At 40.4% G+C, this 19,660-nt stretch overlaps 1 protein-coding gene across 2 annotated transcripts in view; it reads right to left on the bottom strand.

Annotated features, from left to right (window-relative positions):
* The window catches only part of kcnn2 (potassium calcium-activated channel subfamily N member 2), a 233,654-nt gene that overhangs the window by 39,879 nt on the left and 174,115 nt on the right, over positions 1–19,660 (bottom strand). For both annotated transcript variants that reach the window (XM_072583977.1, XM_072583986.1), the window contains exons 6-7: positions 10,094–10,204; positions 8,839–8,966 (exon numbers count right to left, since the gene is read on the bottom strand). In XM_072583977.1, coding sequence (XP_072440078.1) covers positions 8,839–8,966; positions 10,094–10,204 — 239 coding nt within the window. The remainder of the gene's footprint in view (positions 1–8,838; positions 8,967–10,093; positions 10,205–19,660) is intronic.

Raw genomic sequence — 19,660 nt, 5'->3', positions numbered from 1 at the left:
TTATCATCTCCAAAAGCAGCAAAAGTTTCAGATGTAAGGGGCCAACTTTACAAATACCAACAATGCTGGAGTATGAGCATTGGTGAAATGAATAGATAATTGATAAACTAGAATTCCAAGAAAAGAATGAACCGAAACACTTATTTCTCTAAACTGATTGATTGAACTGTCTTTGGACACTTGATCGGTGCATCAAGACCATATGGACTGAATCGACTGAATAACACAAGCCCCAAGTAGGCAGGTTTGAATGTGAAGGGATGATACAAATACAATCAACCCATATCTCATTGGCTTTGTGACATGTTCCCGCCACTGTGCTCATTTCCCATAAATGGCATCCCAGCAGCTGGTCAACAGTAATGGGGAGCCACTAAGAACATTTAATGAAATCCATACAGAATTAGATCATAATTTTTATGATTGTACTATTATCAAAGGTAATGGTTTTGGTGGGTTAACGTTCATCTACTCATGTGTGGAGAGAGGTAGTTATCTTCGAGCTTTCAACAAGAGATATCCGTAGCAGCTCCCTAAGCTCTACAATTTATGCCTGACCAATTATGGTTGTACTTATTGCCATCATACAATAACCCTACATGTTTCCTAAGGACAATACACTTTCTGTACTCCACGGCGATATATCCTCAGCCACCAATCACTAGAAAGGCCCAAGACAAAGCAAAGACAAAGTAGGATTGGGGGCAATACACAACTGTCACATACTGGTAGATAGATCAAATGATATTGCCATTGCTCATAAGTTCATGTGCGCCTACTTTTGTGTCAAAAGCCTAACTATATGAGTAAAGGTAGTTTTACAGAGTAAGGACTGAACTATGAACCATGAGGCCTGTTATTATGTTGCCAGCATTAAATCTCAGTGCACAGGACTTTGCAAGCAGAAGGATGACATTGTAACAACTTCACATATATTTGCATAATTCAAATGTACTTCTCACTATAATCAGTCACTGGCTTTTTGCTGAAAGTGTCTCCATGAAGTCACTGTAGCTCTTGTTGCTAGCCCCCAGACAGCACCAACCACTGTGGCTAACGGTCCTACCCACATGCCATGCAGGATGGACCAGCTGACAGAATCTTTTGGGATAAGGGAGGCATTTTCAGGATGGCAACTCTAACTAGAGGAGTGCCATAGGGATCAGTGCTTGGGTGAGAATTATTTACCATGTATATTAATGACTTGGATGAGGAAAGTGAATGTACTACAGCTAAGTTGGAGAACAATACAAAAATAAATGGGAAGGCAAACGATGAGGATGGCATAAAGAGTCTGCAGAGGAGTATAGACATTTAAACAAGTAAGTATAAACTTAGCAGATGGAATATAATGTGGGAAAATGTAAGGTTACGCACTTTGGTAGGGGATGAATAGAGGAGATGAACATTATTGAAATAAAGACTGCAGAAAGCTAAAGAACCAAGGAACTGGGGGTGTTTGTCAATGAATCACAAAAGGCTAGCATCTACGTTCAGTGGGTAATAGGGAAAGCAAATGGAATGTTGGACTCTATTTCAAAATACAAAAATAGGAACGTTTTGCTATAATTCTGCAAGTCACTAATTAGAACACTATTGCAATACTATGAACAGTTTTGGACCCTTTATCTAAAGAAAGGTAGACTGGTGTTGGAGGCAGTCTAGAGACATTTCATTAGGCTGATCTGGATATGGACATGATATGGAGGTGCTGGTGTTGGACTGGGGTGGACAAAGTTAAAAATCATACAACACCAGGTTATAGTCCAACAGGTTTATTTCGAAGTACAGACGAACCTCAAATATCTGGCATTTGATTATCCAAATTTCAGATTATCCGGCAAGATCAGAAGATCCTGGATGCTTGGCTAAACTGTGTTATCCGGCATTTGATTAACCGAAAGTTCGATTATCCAAAGTTCTCCTCTCCCATGTCATTCAGATAATTGAGGGTCCTCTGTACCAGCTAGCACCTCCAAATACACTTGGTGGGCTATAACCGGTGTTGTGTGATTTTTAACTGGATATGGACATTCTTATGAGGAGAGGTTGAGTAAGTTGGGGCCTGTACTCATTGAAATTTAGAAGAATGACAGACCTTATTGAAATATACGAGGTTCTTTGGAAACTTGACAGTATGGATGCAGAAAGGTTGATTCCTCCTGAAGGCAACTCAATGACCAGAGGGCATAATCTCAGAATGAGGGGTCACACATTTAAGACAGAGATGAGGAGGAATTTCTTCAACCAGAGGGAAGTGAATGTGTGGAATTCTTTACCAAAGATAATTCTTTACTCACAGAAGCTGGGTCGTTCAGTATATTCAAGGCTGAGACAAGAGCGATGTGTATTCAGTAAGGGTGTCAAGGGTGATAAGAAAAAGCAGGAAAGAGGATTATCAAATTAGCTATGACTTTATTGAATGGTGCAGAAGACTCAATGGGCTGAATGGCCTGCTTCTGCTCCTTTGTCTTAAGATAATGGTCTTATGGTCTTTAACTGTCCAGGTAGATCTGGACTGACAATGTTTAACTGGGTGCACAATGGCTTTTTTAAAAAGCCGGCACAGGGGGTCCCAGGATATTGCGACAGTGGCAAGTACTTCAGGCTGTGGCCATTTGGAGAACTGGGCTAACATTAGATTAGATGGATGCCACAAAAATACGGTGGGTGGTTGATAGGACTAGTTTGGGACAACCATGCAAGACAATTCAATAGACCTCGTGGAGAGAAACTGAGACTTAGCCAAAATGTGGGATGATTTGTACTGAATCTTACTTTTTTAACCTAAATCTGAGTTGCATCCAGTTTACTGGAGGGTGTGTTACCATGTGGTCTGATGAGTTTTCTCACTTTATTACCAAAATAACCTCTTAATTACTTACCACCCTCCTTATGTTGTCTCTCACATCTGATTTCCAACCCATTTTACCAATCACTATCCCCAACACAACTCATCAGTCAGTGGTATCCCAGAATTCACCAGCATCCCTGCCAACAACTCCATCTTTAAAATATCATTGTACACCTGGATAAGCATTGCCCTGCATGGTTCCTGACATATGTTCCAGAAATAACAAATAGGACAAAATCAGTGCCACACATTGCAGGCATATACAAGGAAGTCCAGCTCGATGGAATGGTGCAGAGAGAAGACTTCCTCTTTCCCAGGACTAGCCTTGGAGGTCATGACACCAGACCACAGCCACTTGGTCTCAGCTATCTGCAGGAATGTCCATCACTGTAAGAAGAACTTCAATGACCTTCTCCACTCTGCCAGGGTAAGTGTCATCATCTTCTTTCCAATACCTCACACTCACTCTATTTCTGTTTCGGTACCCACCTCCCACTGAGGCTCATGCTCTACCATTCTCGCTACTGCCTGCCATACCTTTCCCACTTGCTGTCACATACCTCAACCCCTGACATCACTAATCCTGCACGCCCTCGGTACTGCTTACTCACTCAGGACAACTGCCCACCAAACACTGCAGGTGTACCACATGCACTTTTATCTGCCTTAATACCTGTATGTCTCATTTCAGGGAAAAAACAGTCTAAAGCAGGACAAAAAAGTCAAGGCAATCAATGATGTGTACCCCTCATTCAGATTCTTACTTCTTATGAGGAGAGGAGTCTGCCTGCACTGAGCAGCATCTGGACAGATATCAGTGGCTGCCCTTCACTCAGTGCTGGGACCCCCTCAGTGAAAGCTATCCACCCCCAGATTTGACTGAGGCCTGCTGACAATGATAACAAGCTTTGTGTTTGTGCTAATATGAGCCTGGTATCTCTGGTTGACAGGATAATGTACAAAAGACATGCCAAGCAAGGTAGGGAGGCTGTGAGCATCCAGGATAGGCTCAGTGTGAGTGAGTACAAACAGCCCAGAGTTGCAGCCTGGTCCAATCCTTGATCTGGGTGTTTGTGCGTCGGAGTGCATGCTGCTGGATTACAATGATAGTTGCTGCTACAGTTCAAGGTGCAGTGTTGAGGTGAAAGAGTCCTGCAATTCGGAAGTGAATGTTGGGCCCCCTGCTGAGATATTTATATATTTGATAGCCACAGGTGAGGTACCAGAAGACTGGAGGTTGGCTTATATGGTGCCACTATTTAGGAAAAGTGGTAAGGATAAGTCACAGAACTACAGACAGGTGAGCCTGACAATGTTGGTGGGCAAGTTGTTGGAGGGAATCATGAGGGATAGGATCAACATGTACTTGGAAAGGCAAGGACTAATTAGGGATGGTCAACATGGCTTTGTGCGTGGAAAATCATGTCTCATGAACTTGATTGAGATTTTTGAAGGTGTAACAAAGAGGATTGATGAGGGCAAGCAGTTGTTGTGATTTAAATGGCCTTCAGTAAGGTGTTCAACAAGGTTCCTTATGGGAGACTGGTTAGCAAGGTTAGACCACGCAAAATAGAGGGAGGGAACTATCTATTTAGATAAATAACTTTCTCAAAGGTGGTGGTAGAGGTTGTTTTTCAGGTTGGAGGCCTGTGACCAGTGGTGTGCTACAAGGATTGGTGCTGAGTCCATTGCTTTTCATAATTTATATAAATGATTTGGATGTCAACCTAGGAGGTATGGTTAGTAAGTTTGTAGATGACACCAAAGTTGGAGGTATTGTGGATAGCAAGGAAGATTACCTCAGATCTTCATCAGATGGCCAATGGGCTGAGGAGTATCAGATGGAGTTTAATTTAGATACTATGAGGTGCTGCATTTTGGAAAGGCAAATCAGGACAGGAAATATACACTTAATGGCAAATTCCTAGGGAATGTCGCTGAACAAAAAGACCTTGGAGTGCAGGTTCATAGTTCCTTGAAAGTGGAATTGCAGGTAGATAGGATAATGATGAACATTGGGTATGTTTGCCTTTACTAGTTAGTGCATTGAGTACAGGAGTTGGGAAGTTGTGGCTGTACAGGATGTGGGTTAGGCCACTTTTGGAATACTGCATTCAATTCTGGTCTCCCTGCTACAGGAAGGATGTTGTGAAACTTGAAAAGGGTCAGAAAAGATTTACAAGGATGTTGCCAGAGTTGGAGGATTTGAGCTAAGGGGAGAGCTGAATAGGCTGTGGCTGTTTTCCCTGGAGCATTGGAAGTTACCTTGTAGAGGTTTATAAAATCATGAAGGGCGTGGACGGGGTAAATAGACAAGGTCTCTTCCCTCAGGTGGGGGAGTCCAAAACTAGAGGGCATAGGTTTAAGGTGAGATATGAAAGATTTAAAAGGGACCTAAGGGACAACTTTTTCACACAGAGAGTGCTGCTTGTATATAATAAGCTGCCAGAGCAAGTGATGGAAACTTGTACAATTACATTTAAAGGGCATCTGGATGGTACATGAATAGGAACGGCTTAGAGGGTGTGGGCCAAATGACGAGATTTATTCTGGATATTTGGTCAGCATGTATATCTCTGAAACTCGAAGTAATCAGAGATGTGCCATGAGGGCTGTTAGAGGCTGGTACATGTCGTGGATAAAGGGTGCTTGTGGTTTGTGCCCATGGAGAATGCCCTGAGATGTTGATGTCAATTTCTAATGTGGCAAGGTAAAGCCACTAGTTGCTGGCTTTGGTTTCGTTATCGAGCTTTTCTGGCGGTTGAGTTTGTTTGGCGACTTTGGTAAAATAGGAGAATTATTGAGGTGAGTTGGGCTGTTAATTGACATCTCCGTGGTGCTGACTGAGAATCTCACCACTTCTCTTGTGGAAAATATAAAAGGTGGTATGAATGGTTCTCAGTGTTGAAATGGGCCTTGGGGTGTTTGACACCCAATTCCACCATACATCTCGCCACTGCCCACATCATTCAGACCACAAAGAGATTCCTCCCTCAGAATTTTCCTCATGTACTGTATTATTCTATTTGAGTTTTGTCTCCATCAGAAACAGTTTGACATGGAGGTGCATGAATGGTGTGCAAGGCTGCTTTATGGATGGGTAAGGAGGCATCCTTATGTAATTATCACACCTTTGTTTTCATATACCTGAAGAAACAAAAGTCACATTACTGATCTTTTGGTGAGTTTGTCCAATTAAAACACGTGACCAAAGTCTTGAAAAGGTTGACATCCACTGAGTGGTGAACTGTTCTGGGAATAGCGTGTCATAAGACAGAGTAGAAATTGGATGTGAGACAACTTGGGGGCATATAGATAGCTAATAGATGACCTTGGTAAGATACAACAAGAGAACTGGCTAGCTCACTACAATAGCAGCATTATTCATTCTTTCAGAGCAACACAATTTCTCACACTGAGGAAATGCTTTCATTGCTCATAACAGGTGACTCACTCTCATGTTTCAGAAACATTAGTGATAACAGAAACCCACTAACTAAGCGATAATTCTGCCATGGGGATGTTCAAATAATGAGTATAACCTTGCTGCTCAGGACTCTCAGATCAATCCTCTCTTCACCAAATGCAAAAAAGCAACATGCACCCACTTCAACCGAACATGAACTTAACGTAAGCCGGCAAATTCAGTTTTTATCTTAACTGCCCTGACAACATCCCAGCACAGGAAGACTCCACAGGAGTTGTGAGAAATGTTTATTGTCATCACAAAGCACAGGTCTTTGAGAATGCCATCATATTTGGGTTTCTGTTGAGTAAAGAGCTGGAAAGATATGATGGGAGGCACAGAGACCTCAGTCCTGCCTTATTATCCAGTGTACAATTGCCCAGATTCACAAAGAACTCGGTCCTGCCTTATTACCAAGTGCATAATTTTCCAGATTCCAATCCTGGAAGTAAAAATGAACATGATTTGTAGGTGTCCAGACACATTCCCAAGTTTTTCATGCTCAGATAGTACCTCATATAGAAACCAGAAGAAATTTGACCCTTTTGAGTATCAAATTATTGTACAACAGCATGTTACCCATTCAACTTGGAACATGCAGCTGCTCTTAGCAGTGACCAGTCACATGACCCCCAAAACTGCATTTTCTTGCCTTTTTGACAAGCATTGCTAAATTTTGTTTTAAATTCTATTTTAGATTATTCTTTAACATGACATGACAATGCAAGAGTTCTGATACAATGTCATTTTGAAGATCAAGGACAATAATATAAAAGAATAGCCAAATGAAATTCTTTGCAAAATATTCAGTTTTGAATGGAGTAAGTAGAACAGATGTGTTGTCAGAAGATTGGAACTGTTCATTAATTTTTAGGAGAATTTATACTTGAATATGGAAATATGCACCTATTGTGCAAGAATTCAGCAAAGTCCCTATTGCAAAAAGAAAATTATTTGGTATCTAGTTTATTCTTTCTGCAAGTCACAAAAGGAAACTCCTCAAATTTTCTAAACTCGATGCTTTTAACACTGTTGTTATTTTTCTGTTAAAAATTTTAAATCAGTTGTTTCACAGGAAAATCCAGGTCTTTTTGAATGCAATAATTCAAATTGTATCAGATAATGCTAACAAACAGTATTAAATGATGATTCATTGTTCTGTAGCTGTTAGTGTAATTTATTCAATAATGCTAACATATTATTTTATCTTTTTGCAAGTTTATTTATTTTGTACAAAATATTTTTCACAGGCAATATTTTTAGCTACAAGAGCAAAATAAATGAAACAGCAACAGTATTAGCACAAAGCTGTATTTCTTCCAGCTTTTTATTATAGCCATTTTACTGCTTCTTCATTCCAACTGAATTTCACTTATCACAGATTAGATCATGATTTCTGATCAGGTTGCCATGGGAGTGGCGAAACCATTGGATTCACAATGATAAAACCTCTTTCACGCATGCATAGAGATTTGAAAAATCTTTGGAATACAACATACACAACTTACTTTCGAGCTCTAGTTTCATTTTGTAGAAATAAAAAAGACAAACAAAAAGAAAGTAAATGTAAAATAAGACACACCAGAAAACAAAGCATAAAATAATATCAATTTAACACAGTAGTTTCATATTGGAACAGACTGGGATACAAACAAACACCTTTCATTTAATTTAACCCTTCGAAGAAAAAGGTTTTAGTGAAACAATTCTGTTTCATCACACAATTCCCCTCTAAAGTAATTTGATGAAATAAAGAAGTTTTTCCATTTGGATCACAGTTCTAATAGTAAGATTAACATTCTACTGTGATTGGTACAGTAGTAAAATGACCAAAAGTTATAATTTTGTGTTATCTTTAGAAACTCTGTCAAAATGTAACCATGTAATTCGAAGAGTCAAACCAGCAGACTGAAATAAATCAACCCAACACAATAAACTAAAAAACAGAGTATAATTTTTTTGACAAGCTAGCAGGAATATTGAACAGTATTAGTTACTACAGTGTTGCACAAAAAGGGACTGGATAGAAAGATTTTGAAACTTTTTTTTAATACTGTAGGTGTAGATCTTGTTGGGGTTGTGGGGAAAAACACAGCTGAAGTCAAAGCTATAATACCCAGTTCTGACTTGTGTTCATCATTGGCATGGCTCCCCACTGGGAGTGTACAATCAGAGAATTACCCCAACATTAAATTCTGAATTATCAAATGTCCACATATGAAGAAATATCAAACACTAAAAATACAGGAGGTAGCCCTAGCACGTCAATTAGATTTTTAGAACTCAAACATATCAGTAACAATTATCTGATGATAAAAACCTATTTCAAAAAGAATACACATTCTAAAGATTTGTGACATTAAAAATTGTCAATATTTCCAAAACCTTGACAAAAGTATAATGTGATCTAAGGCCATTTAATACTCTTGCTTCATTGTTACTAAAGTTAATTATAATAGGAATTTTATCCTGCTGTTCTACTAGCCAAAAACTTAACAAAATTAGGAGCCGTACTCACTGATGGATGGCTTGTAAGAATTTGCGTTGATGTTTCCTCACTTTTGCATGGTCTATCTTTTTAACTAATTTTGTGTTTTTATATATTAACCACGTTTCCCTGAGAACATTGGCAGCTGCATTTTTTACCTGTGCAAAAACAACTATTGTCAATTTTCAAGCCAATTTGACACAACACGAATTTAAAATACAGAACAAGGCTAGAAAGGAAAGTGGTCAAACATTCTTTAAACAAATATTACTTTAGTTCAAAATGCATTTGAATCTATGGTTTACGACGAGATCCAACATTAAGAAGGAGAAGGAATTTTCTGATTCATTGGTGGCTCATGGGGAATCGGGAGCTTGGGTTCCCTCATGATGTGGTGGTTTAACTCCTCAGCGCACATATAGCATTAATGACAGATTCCCCTCCCAGGACAGACAGGCTTGGCTTCTGGTGAGCAATACAATTTTTGAGAAGAGGTGACAGGAGCAGGTGAGGTTTGGGAGTGTCCTGATTCTAGGATGAGGACAGCATGATAGAGGTGTTACTGGTTACAAAAAGATTTGAGGCCCAGAAGTTGGGGCTGAATGGGCAGAAATTTTGATGGAAGCATGGGATTGAAAGGCTTATAGGGGATCATGGGAGGTGTTGGGGTGATGGCTAATGATGGTGAGGTGGTCAGTGGAGGAAGTTCAGGGCAGCTGCTGTTTGAATTGTGAGTACAACAATCAATTGTGCAGAGCAATAGCAAGTAAAAAATATGGAAGGCAAAAATTATTGCAGTCTAGCATCAAGATAATATTCTCTTCAGCACTTTTTAAGCATAATTTTACACTGCAATTCTAAAGATGCAATCCTGCTATTTTAAATTTATTGCCTGGAATTTTAAAAGATCCTCAGTAAATGCTGTAAAACTTAGCTTTGCTTCAAATGGACGAGAATTTATTTTTCATCTCTACAAAAAGAATTTCTGACACATGGCACATCATCATCTTCCTCGAATATTTGTCCTTGCCTGCCAGACTACCCAATTCCATTTAAATTGAGCAAAGATTTGTAGCATGACAGAAATTGGTTCCATAATGTATTAGTGGAATTCTAATGTAGTTACTGTCAAAATAAAAACACTATTGAAGCCTAAAACATGATGCTTTCAAATTTATTTTTTCGCCATTTAAGAGACTTTCTTGAATATCCGTGAAATATTCTATTAAAGGAAATACCATCTCCCTGTCCTACTTTTATTTTCATTTGAAGAAGACATACTCACTCGTTTAGACAATTGTGTGTCCATCATAAAATTATGCACATGTTTTTCTGCTTTGGTAAGTTCCAGCTTCCTAGCAACCACAGCCACTACCAGAGCAGTGCAGCCAGCTCCCTGAATATGAAAAGAATAGAAGAAATATTAATATTTTGCAACACCATGTTGGTTGAAAACTTCAATATTTGCATGGTTAGGGTGGTCATGGTGGGTTGGAGCAGTCATAGAGTTACAGAATTATAAAGTCATACAGCACAGTATCAGACCTTTCAGTCTAACTTGTCCATGCCAACCGGACCTCTCAATCTGACCTAGTCCCATTTGCCATCATTTTGCCCATATGCCTCTATTTCATTCTGATTCAGACACCTATCCAGATGCCTTTTAAATGTTGTAATTGTACCAGCTTTCACCACCTCCTTTGGCAGCTTGTTTCACACATGCACCATCCTGTGCGTGAAAAAGTTACCCCTCAGGTCCCTTTTAAATATTTCCCCTCTCACCCTAAACCTATGCCTTCTAGTTTTGAACTTCCCTACCCAAGGAAAAAGACTTCTATTGACTTTGCTCTGTCACAGAGGGGATTGAATTCTGACTGGGATGATGTGCATCTTTTTCGTCCAGCAGTTGAAAACAGAGTAAATGAGATTAGGGATCTCCGGTCTTGTTTCTAGAGACTACGGGCTGAATTTTACGGGCTCATCATAGGAGGGAAAAGAAAGTTGGTTACATTTATAAATACAGTAGCATTCCATCAGCAACAAGCTGGCCCATTCCACTCACAATGTTATGGGCACTGGGGAAGGTTTAGTTTGGGCCGCTTAATTAAAGCTCAGTGAAGGGCCTTGTCCTGTCATTGCTCTGATTTTAACAGGCAGCAGGACAGGCCTGAACCATTGTGGAGTCTGTAACCCTGGGAGTTGCTGGTCAGTGAAATGGGTATTTCATTATTTCCATCCCTCCTGGCACCCACTAACTTAGGTGGTCCTCCCTGTATCTACCCTCCTCTTCACCCAAAATACAAAGTCATCTCCCCTACACCCCACTTGCAAACCCCATCCAGTAGAGATCCCAAACTTCAACATGCATAAGGCTCCTGGCCCTCCAGCTATACTGGCAGAGGCATCCGATCCAATTAGTACTATTGTGGAGGTGGAGCCTGTTATCGGCATGACAATCAGTCAAGGTCTAATATCATTGCTGGATCTCAGCCATGGGGGAATGATGGCATTGGAGTTTGCAGAATCACAGGGAGATAGGTGGGGTTGGCAGTGAAGGAGGGAGGTGTCTCATTGCTGACCTTCTCACTTCTTGATGCTGGGGCTCTTGATCAGGCACTGAGGGTCTTTGAATGACAAAATACCGGCAAGAAACCTCACATCGATTTGCTAGCCATGTTCACTGCCTGGTGAGGGCAACCAATTGGACCTCACTGAATATGAGTTCCCTGATTGGGGCTGTTAATCTGGTCCAATCAGAGAGCCCTGGCTGACAGATATAAACAGGAATGTCATAAGTTCTGTTCACTCTGAGAGCTGTTTCTGAAGAATCAGCGTCCATCTACACTTCCAATGAGTAAAAGAAGGGTGTTTTGGTGATGGGATACCAGCCGCTGTGGAGCTATTCCAGTGGCAATGAGAGAAACATATAACCACTGAAGAAATTCAGTCACAACAATCATCTTTGAGTTGGGGTAAGCCTTTCTGGCTTATTGCTGTTATTTGGGAAGCTTAACTTGTTCAATCCTGCCGTTGAAGACAGGGCCCAGTGTGTGGAAAGAGAACGTTGTGTTCTCTGTGCAAATAACATTGGAGCAGATGAACACCAATGAGTGCTGTCCCCTGACAGCTTAAGGACCTACAGCTTTGTCGGTTATTACTTTTCCTGATGCAACAGATACTAAAATCTTTCAAGAGTGGACAGATTTAGTTAAGGAATATTATCCTCCTCTAATACTGAGAAGCTTTCCATTTTGAACTTGGAAATTCAAGAACTGAGGAATCCAGATCGGGACTTTTTAAATACTAGGTTAAGATGATTGGCAAAAGAATGTGATTTTGATTTGATTCTTAATGAGATTCTGAGAGATTGTTTGGTATGTGGATTAATGATGTAGCCATGCAAAAGTGCCTACTAGCTGAAGCCCAACAGGACTTCAACCAGGCACCACCACTGGCTTTATCATTGGAATATATGGCATGCGGAGAATATGAGTTACAGGGATATTCCAATGAAAATGGACACATTCGCCAGTCTGACTGAGCGAGGGGAAGACCACTTCAATGAAGGCAATTGCACAGCCGCAGTCAGGACATATCTTGAACAGAAGGACTCTGGGTCAGCCCACAGCAAAACCCCAACACAAAGCCAAGCCTCAGCCAAAGGATTAAAATTTTCTTCAGGATTCAGGCCAGCAAGCCATTGTACTTAATGTGGAAATGTAGACTTGAGACAGCAAAAGAGTCCCACTTGACCTAAATGGAGTAAGAGAACTCATAGGTCGGTATCCAGGAGAGTGCTGGAAAACTCATTCACATTGTGTTTGGAACAGTTAAATTGTTTAGTACCATTCAAATCAGAACTAATCAAAATAAACATCTGGTTAAATGGCCACAGGGTTCTAATGGGGATCAATACCAGTGCGGCCATTTCAATGATTGCAGAACCAGTCTTTAACAAAATTCCCTCTTGATTCCAATCCTGAAGTTTGCACAAGACCTCGGCTACCCTGAGAACCTATACTAGGGAACCTTTACAGATTAAGGGTATTACTTTGGTTCCAGTCTCTTAGAGAAGCAGCTGGTTCAGTTGTCAGTGATTGTACTAAAAGCCCAAGCTTTATGGGGTGAAATTGGTTGAGACAGATTTGGTTGCCTACAGTGTGGAAACAGGCCCTTCGGCCCAACCAATCCACACCGAGACCCATCTCCCTCTGACTAATGCACCTAACACTGTGGGCAATTTAGCATGGCCACTTCACCTGACCTGCACATCTTTGGACTATGGGAGGAAACTGGAGCACCTGGGAGAAACCCACACAGACAAAGGGAGAATGTGCAAACTCCACAAAGACAGTCACCCGAGGCTGCAATTGAACCTGGGACCCTGGTGCTGTGAGGCAGCAGTGCTAACCACTGAGCCACCATGCCGCTCTAAATTCACCTAGATTGGCTGAACATTTTTTGATTAGAAAATGGCTGCCTGAGTGAAATCCTCATTAAATACCAGACATTTTTCAGGAAGGTCCAAGCATTATCAAAGGAGCAAAGACCACCTTGCATGTTGTCCACAATTCTGCAAGGGCTGCCTAGTGCCATTTGCTTTGCGGGCAAAAGTAGAGGCTGAGATTAGCAAGCTGGAAAGTGAAGGAATCATCAAACCTGTCCAGTTTGCAGAATGGGTAATATAGGTTGTACCAATTTGAGTATTTCCTAAAGTTGAATGGCATCATCATATCAAGACAGCTCCATATTATCCATCATCCAGAAAGAGCAGTTGAAGGCAGGCTTAGAGAAACAGCCTACAGTTTCACGAGATACCAAACGGTCACAGTTTCTGTTTGATTATAGGACTACCCCTCACACAACGACAGGGATAGCTCCAGCAGAGTTGCGAATGGGGAGAAGACTCCAGACCAGGTTAAATCTTATCTTTCTGGATCAGGGTTGTGGTGAAATGGCAACAAGAACACCAATGCCAGACACAAGGCTCCGCTAAGCGAGAGTGACATATCAGAGGCAGAGTTAGAGGAACCTGACCCGGTGCTAAAACACTCTGGGAGGAACTACAAAACAAAAAGGATCAGCCTATGTCCGTGGACTGAGAGGTAGAGGGCTGTAGTGACTATAATGAAGTCAGCCAGGTGGACCTCAGAGTATGAGTTCCCTGATTGGGGCTGTTATCCGATCCAATCAGGGAGCTCTGGCTGACTGATAAGAACAGGAGTGTCAAACATCCTGTTCACTCTGAGAGCTGGCTCTGAGGGAGTTGGATCAGCGTCAAGAACACTCTACATGTAAATAAAGGGTGACTTAGTGATGGGATACTAGCCTCTGTGGTGTTATTTTAGTGAGCCTTGCAGCCTGACTCTGGGCTGACGTCCAGCAGTGGTAGGCTGAAGCCCCAGGCTCACTTGAGAGCCTCAGTATGAGGTAGGTGGAAAGACCAATCCATGCGCCCACCACTAGCAATTCGGGGCAGAGGTGGGAAGGTGCTGGCTATCACCCACCTCCTGATTCAATGCACCCAGTCACCAAACATACCATGGGTACAGGCAATGAATTCCACCTTCTGAGCTCACAAAACAAAACTATCCACAATTTGGTAGGATTGGCATAGCAACAGCAATCTTACTCAGCTCACCCAAGCAATTCAAATTGAAATGAATGCAAGAAATTGAAAAAAAAAGTGTTCTCTTGAAGTGGTGATTGATGAGGCTGAGCATAGGGAGTATTTAGTTCACAAGATACCTGCCTTGAGAGTGCATGTTACACGAATTAGAAAAATATTTTACTTCCCATGGCCTTCCCCTTGATAATTACAGAAAAGATCTATCAAAGGATATTTTGATAGAATGTGTACCTATTTTTACATGATATGAAGCAACAAATACAAATTCATCTCAATGCCTGGCCATTAATTGCCTGGAGACAGCACAGAGGAAAGGCAGCAACAGTTCAGAAAACATGTTGAAACATTTGTTCTCACCAAGTCTAGCAAGGCAAATTTCTTAGACTGAATCTAAATGGATCCGAAACTTCAACGAGACCTTTCTGGTCATTCAGCATTCCTCAGCTGGCCCAGGCTGAGGGATTGCACATTTGCAATGGAGTTCATCTGACTTTAGACTCTGCACTTGACCTATGTAGAATCTACCATCCAGACAGTAAAGACAAAACTCCAACCCTGCACCTCTGTCAGCACTGGTGTAAGAACTGACTGTGACAGAATTCTCTCTTACCTGTAATACCTAGATGTAGGACTGATTGAAAAAGTACTGTAAAAATTCTAGCACAATGCATTTTTTATTAAAGAATGAAATGAATAGAAGAAAGACACCTGGGGCTCTTCACGTTGTCGATAAAAATAAAGTGCTCTCACGTTGCTTGCCTGCAACCCAGAAGCATTCATGAACTCTTGATGCTCTTTGCTGTGCATCAATGCAGAATGACTCAAAGTACATAAAAGTAATTACTACAGCAGAGAAGTCATCAAATGTAATATGTTTAAAGACCAGCGTGAGTGGGAAAGGAGAGTCATCTATTGCCACAATCTGTAAATAGTTATTGATTTGAAATCTAGCAGGAGATCAAAATGTGAAAAATTTGAATCACAACCTGTTTGTTGTATTTGCGCTGGACAAATAAAGAAGTGGTTTATAATTTGCAGGCAAAACAACAGCGAGGTGAATGACACTCACCGTCATTCACTCTGAAGTGAAATAACAACTTCAGATAAAGGTAGATGCACAGCTAAAATAAACGTTTCTCTGCGAGATGAGCAGCTTCACAGGAACAGTATCACACTGTCTAGCTCAGGATAGAAATATACAGGCTGACTGATGTGCAACTGTTAGATTTGGGTGGTGACTGTAAACTAAGTTTGCCACAAAAGGTTAAGCCTTGCATATTTCAGTTGAAGTACTATTTTCCTGATCTGTTAAGTGTTCAGTATTGAAAATTAACCTCTCTGGCACGGAAAATTAACTGTTGTTAAGTGTGAAGTCTCTTTGTCCAGGTTTTAATTATTTTGGAGATTTGAAAGTAGCAAAATTAAATTTTGTTTTTCCACTTTGCCTTTCTCTCTTTCTGTGTCTAAATGTTTCTTTCCCTCTTTATTTATTGTTCTATACCGACTTTGGTAGCGGTGGCAGAGAGGGGCAGGAGTTCCTACAATGTGTTCAGGAGAATTTTCTACAGCAGTATGTTTCCAGTGCAATGAGAAAGGAAGTACTGGTAGATTAGGTTCTTGGAAATAAGGTGGACAAATTAGATCAAGCAACAGTGAGCGTTGCATTGAAAGGTTTAGGGCTGTTATCGGAAAGGAGAAAGAACAATCAAAAGTAAGAATAATTAATTGTGGGAGTGTCAATTTTAATGTGGTAGAAGTGTGACAGAGGAGGAAACTGTCACTAGAAGGGTTCAAAATTGCTCAGGAAGTAGTGTTAGATAGGCAGTTGGTACTTCAAATTGAAAAAGCACTAGGATCGGATGAGATGCATCCAAAGATATTGAAGGAAGTGAGAGTGGAAAGGGGCAGTGGCACTAGCCATCACCTTTCAGTCGTTTTAGACTCAGGGAAGGTGCCAAGAGACTGGAGAATTGCAAATATTACAGCTTTGTTCAAGAAAGGTTGTAAGGATAAGTCCAGTAATTACAAACCAATCAGTTTAACTTCAGTGCTGGGGAAGCTTCTAGCAACAATTATTTAAGATTGAGTTAGAGCCACACAAGAAAAAGTGGGTTGATTAGGAAGAGGTAGCTTAGATTTATGAAGTGGGAGTTGTGCTTGAGAAACTTATAGGAGGTAACAGAAAAGTTCGATGAGGACAACAATATTGATATGGTGGACCTGAACTTCCAGTAGGCATTTGAGATAGTTCCACACAACAGTTGTGTTAAATGTTACTAGTTATGGAATACAAGAGTCAGTAGCAATGTGCATACAAGAATTGGCTGAGTGGTAGGAAATATAGAGTAATGGTCATTGGATATTATTCAGGCCACATTATACATAAGAAATGCAGAATTAATTTACAGGAAAGTTTACAGGGATGATGAACTTCAATATGAGACTGGATTGACAAAACTGAGACAGTTCTCCTTTGAGTGAAGAAACATAAGAGGAGATCTGATAGAGATTTTCACAATCCTGAGTGGGATAGATAGAGAGAAACTGTCCCCAGCTTGTAAACAAAACAAGCAATAGAGGGCATAGGTTTAAAGTGATTTGCAAATGTTATGTAAGAAAAATATTTTTTTCACCTTGAGTAATTAGGGCATGAAATACACTGCCCAAAAGTATATGGATTCAGGTTTATTTGCAAAATTCAAAAGAGCATTAGATAATTATTTGAATAGAAATAAGTTCGTAGACAATGGGAAAAAGCAAGAGATTGGCAGGAGATCATGATGCGCATTTGAAGAGCTATTGCAGATATTGCAGACACAATGGGCCAAATGGCCTCCTTCTACATGGTACATTTTTGTCAAGAATTCGTCTAACTACATAAAGTGGAAATAAATGGTTACATTCAAGGAAAGGTTATATTGAGCACAGTCAATGTATTTTCCATCAATAGGGCAAAGTAGACAAACAAATCCACAGCTCCCTGGATAACAGAAGAAGTAAAGGTAAATAACAAAGCTAGAGGGTGCTTATGACAGAAGAGTTCAGAAAAGATTTACAAGGATGTTGCCAGGATTGGAGGATTTGAGCTATAGGGAGAGGCTGAACAGGCTGGGGCTGCTTTCCCTGGAGCGTCAGAGGCTGAGGGGTGACCTTATAGAGGTTTATGAAATCGATAAATAGGCAAGCTCTTTTCCCTGGAGTGGGGGAGTCCAGAACTAGAGGGCATAGGTTTAGGGTGAGAAGGGAAGACATAAAAGGGACCTAAGGGCAACTTCTTCAAGCAGAGGGTGGTGCATGTATGGAATGAGCTGCCAGAGGAAGTGGCAGAGGCTGGTACAATTGCAACATTTAAAAGGCATCTGGATAGGTATATGAATAGGAAGGGTTTGGAGGGATATAGGCCAAGTGATGAAAAATGGGACCAGATTAGGTCAGGATATCTGGTCAGCGTGGACAAGTGTCTTTTTCCGTGTGGTATATCTCTACGACTCAATGACAAATATCACAAAAAATACATTTGAGAAAGACCCTTCAAATAGCTTGTTCAGAGAAGGTAGTGCAGAAACAAATAAGAAAAGCAAAGAAGGAACATGAAAAGAGACTGCTGGCTAACCTAAAAGGAAATCCCAAAAATCTTATGTGGACATGTCAGTAGTGAAGGGATGATAAAAGTAAGAATGGGGCTGAGCAGGGAACAAAAAGGGAATGCTTTCTGTAAGTCATGCTTGGACTGGAATAAATTTAATAGAAACTCTTTAATAATTCCAGTAAAACCATATGTCCATAATGAATTCGGATCTTAAAATTCCATTGCCACAGTTTTCACTAATCTGTTGAGATCATAAGAATTATACATAGTTGTTGAACTTTTCTGCTAAATCTTGTCTCCTTCCAGGATTTGAATTCCTCTCAGATTAAACTGTACAATGCTGTTAGAACTTCAAAGGTATCTGCACTTTCTTTTATGATCTTATGAGGTTTAAATTGCTGTTTCTATGGAAAATAATAGTGTGTTATTGTGTTCAGCTTGTGATTTAGTGTGTAGCTTGGAAGCAACTGTGTATCTTTGGAACTGTTTTCTCCAAGATATTCAAATATGTTCTAGTTGGTCCATCTCTAAAATGTCAGCATTATTTTTCTTGCCGTTCTTTCCTAATGCGATTATTTATTCAGCTACCTTTATTCTCTTCAAAGGCTTTCAGTAGTGCAGTATACCCATGCTGCTTTATCTCTTTGCTGATAATACTATTTTAATGTCCTTCTTTTAAAACTTTACATTTTGTAACATAGCAATGTGGTGTCTTGGTACTGCTTACTTGGGATTTCTTGCAATTTTGTGGTCCAAATTAAGGGTTCCCACCTCTGTGAACAAAGTGGAGGTTTTTCACTTTCTCATAGAGGAAATAAGATGATATTGTGGCCTTTCACAGCTGACTAAACAGTCCTCATACTTTTCCACAGCTGTCTGAAACAAAGCCTGGATCATTCGTTCCTAATAATCTATTTCTGCCTAAATCATCATCTAAATTATGGATAACCTACTGTTATCAATGGCTTCTTATCCTATTTTCCTGCTAGACATTGCCTGTTTAGGCATTTATATTATCCTTTGTTGCCTTACTTCTGACTTGGTAACATTAACTATGTTGCAGCCATGATTTAAATTACTTATTTGGATTTAGATATCCCAACTGTAACCATGCCTCATGCAGAGGCTTATGCCAGAAACATTGACTCATTCTTCTCGGATGCTGCCTGACCTACTGTGCCTTTTCCAATGCCACACTTTTCAATTCTGATTCTGCAGTATTTGCAGTCCTCACTTTCTCCCATGCCCCATGTTGTCTGCTTACTACTGTGAGAATATTTGCTGTGAGTTGTAAGTATTTCTTTTTAACTTGTAGACTTCTCAACCTGCTCTGAATAATTAATTCGAAGACTTCTCTTTGCCTTTACTTATGGAGCTCCAAAGACCTTTTGCTTTCTTGCTTCCTATGAATAGCTCTTAAAGCAGTAAATATCTAATACTGCTCATGCGTCCAAGAAATCTCAAATCTTGATCCACTGAAATTCTCACCATTATTTACCTTATTGTCTGGTACAGGTAAATTGAACTTCAATCCGCAGCAATGATCACCATGATATGTGGTGTGGGATGGCAACAGTGATCAGATTGTGATTGGGTGGTTTGCTGTCACCAAGTGACTGTTAACAGCTGACACT

This window comes from Chiloscyllium punctatum, chromosome 2 (genome assembly GCF_047496795.1).
Source record: "Chiloscyllium punctatum isolate Juve2018m chromosome 2, sChiPun1.3, whole genome shotgun sequence".
In the NCBI taxonomy this organism is placed as follows: Eukaryota; Metazoa; Chordata; class Chondrichthyes; order Orectolobiformes; family Hemiscylliidae; genus Chiloscyllium; species Chiloscyllium punctatum.
Note: the sequence above shows the minus strand (reverse complement) of the source record. Positions and strands in the feature narration are given on the sequence as shown.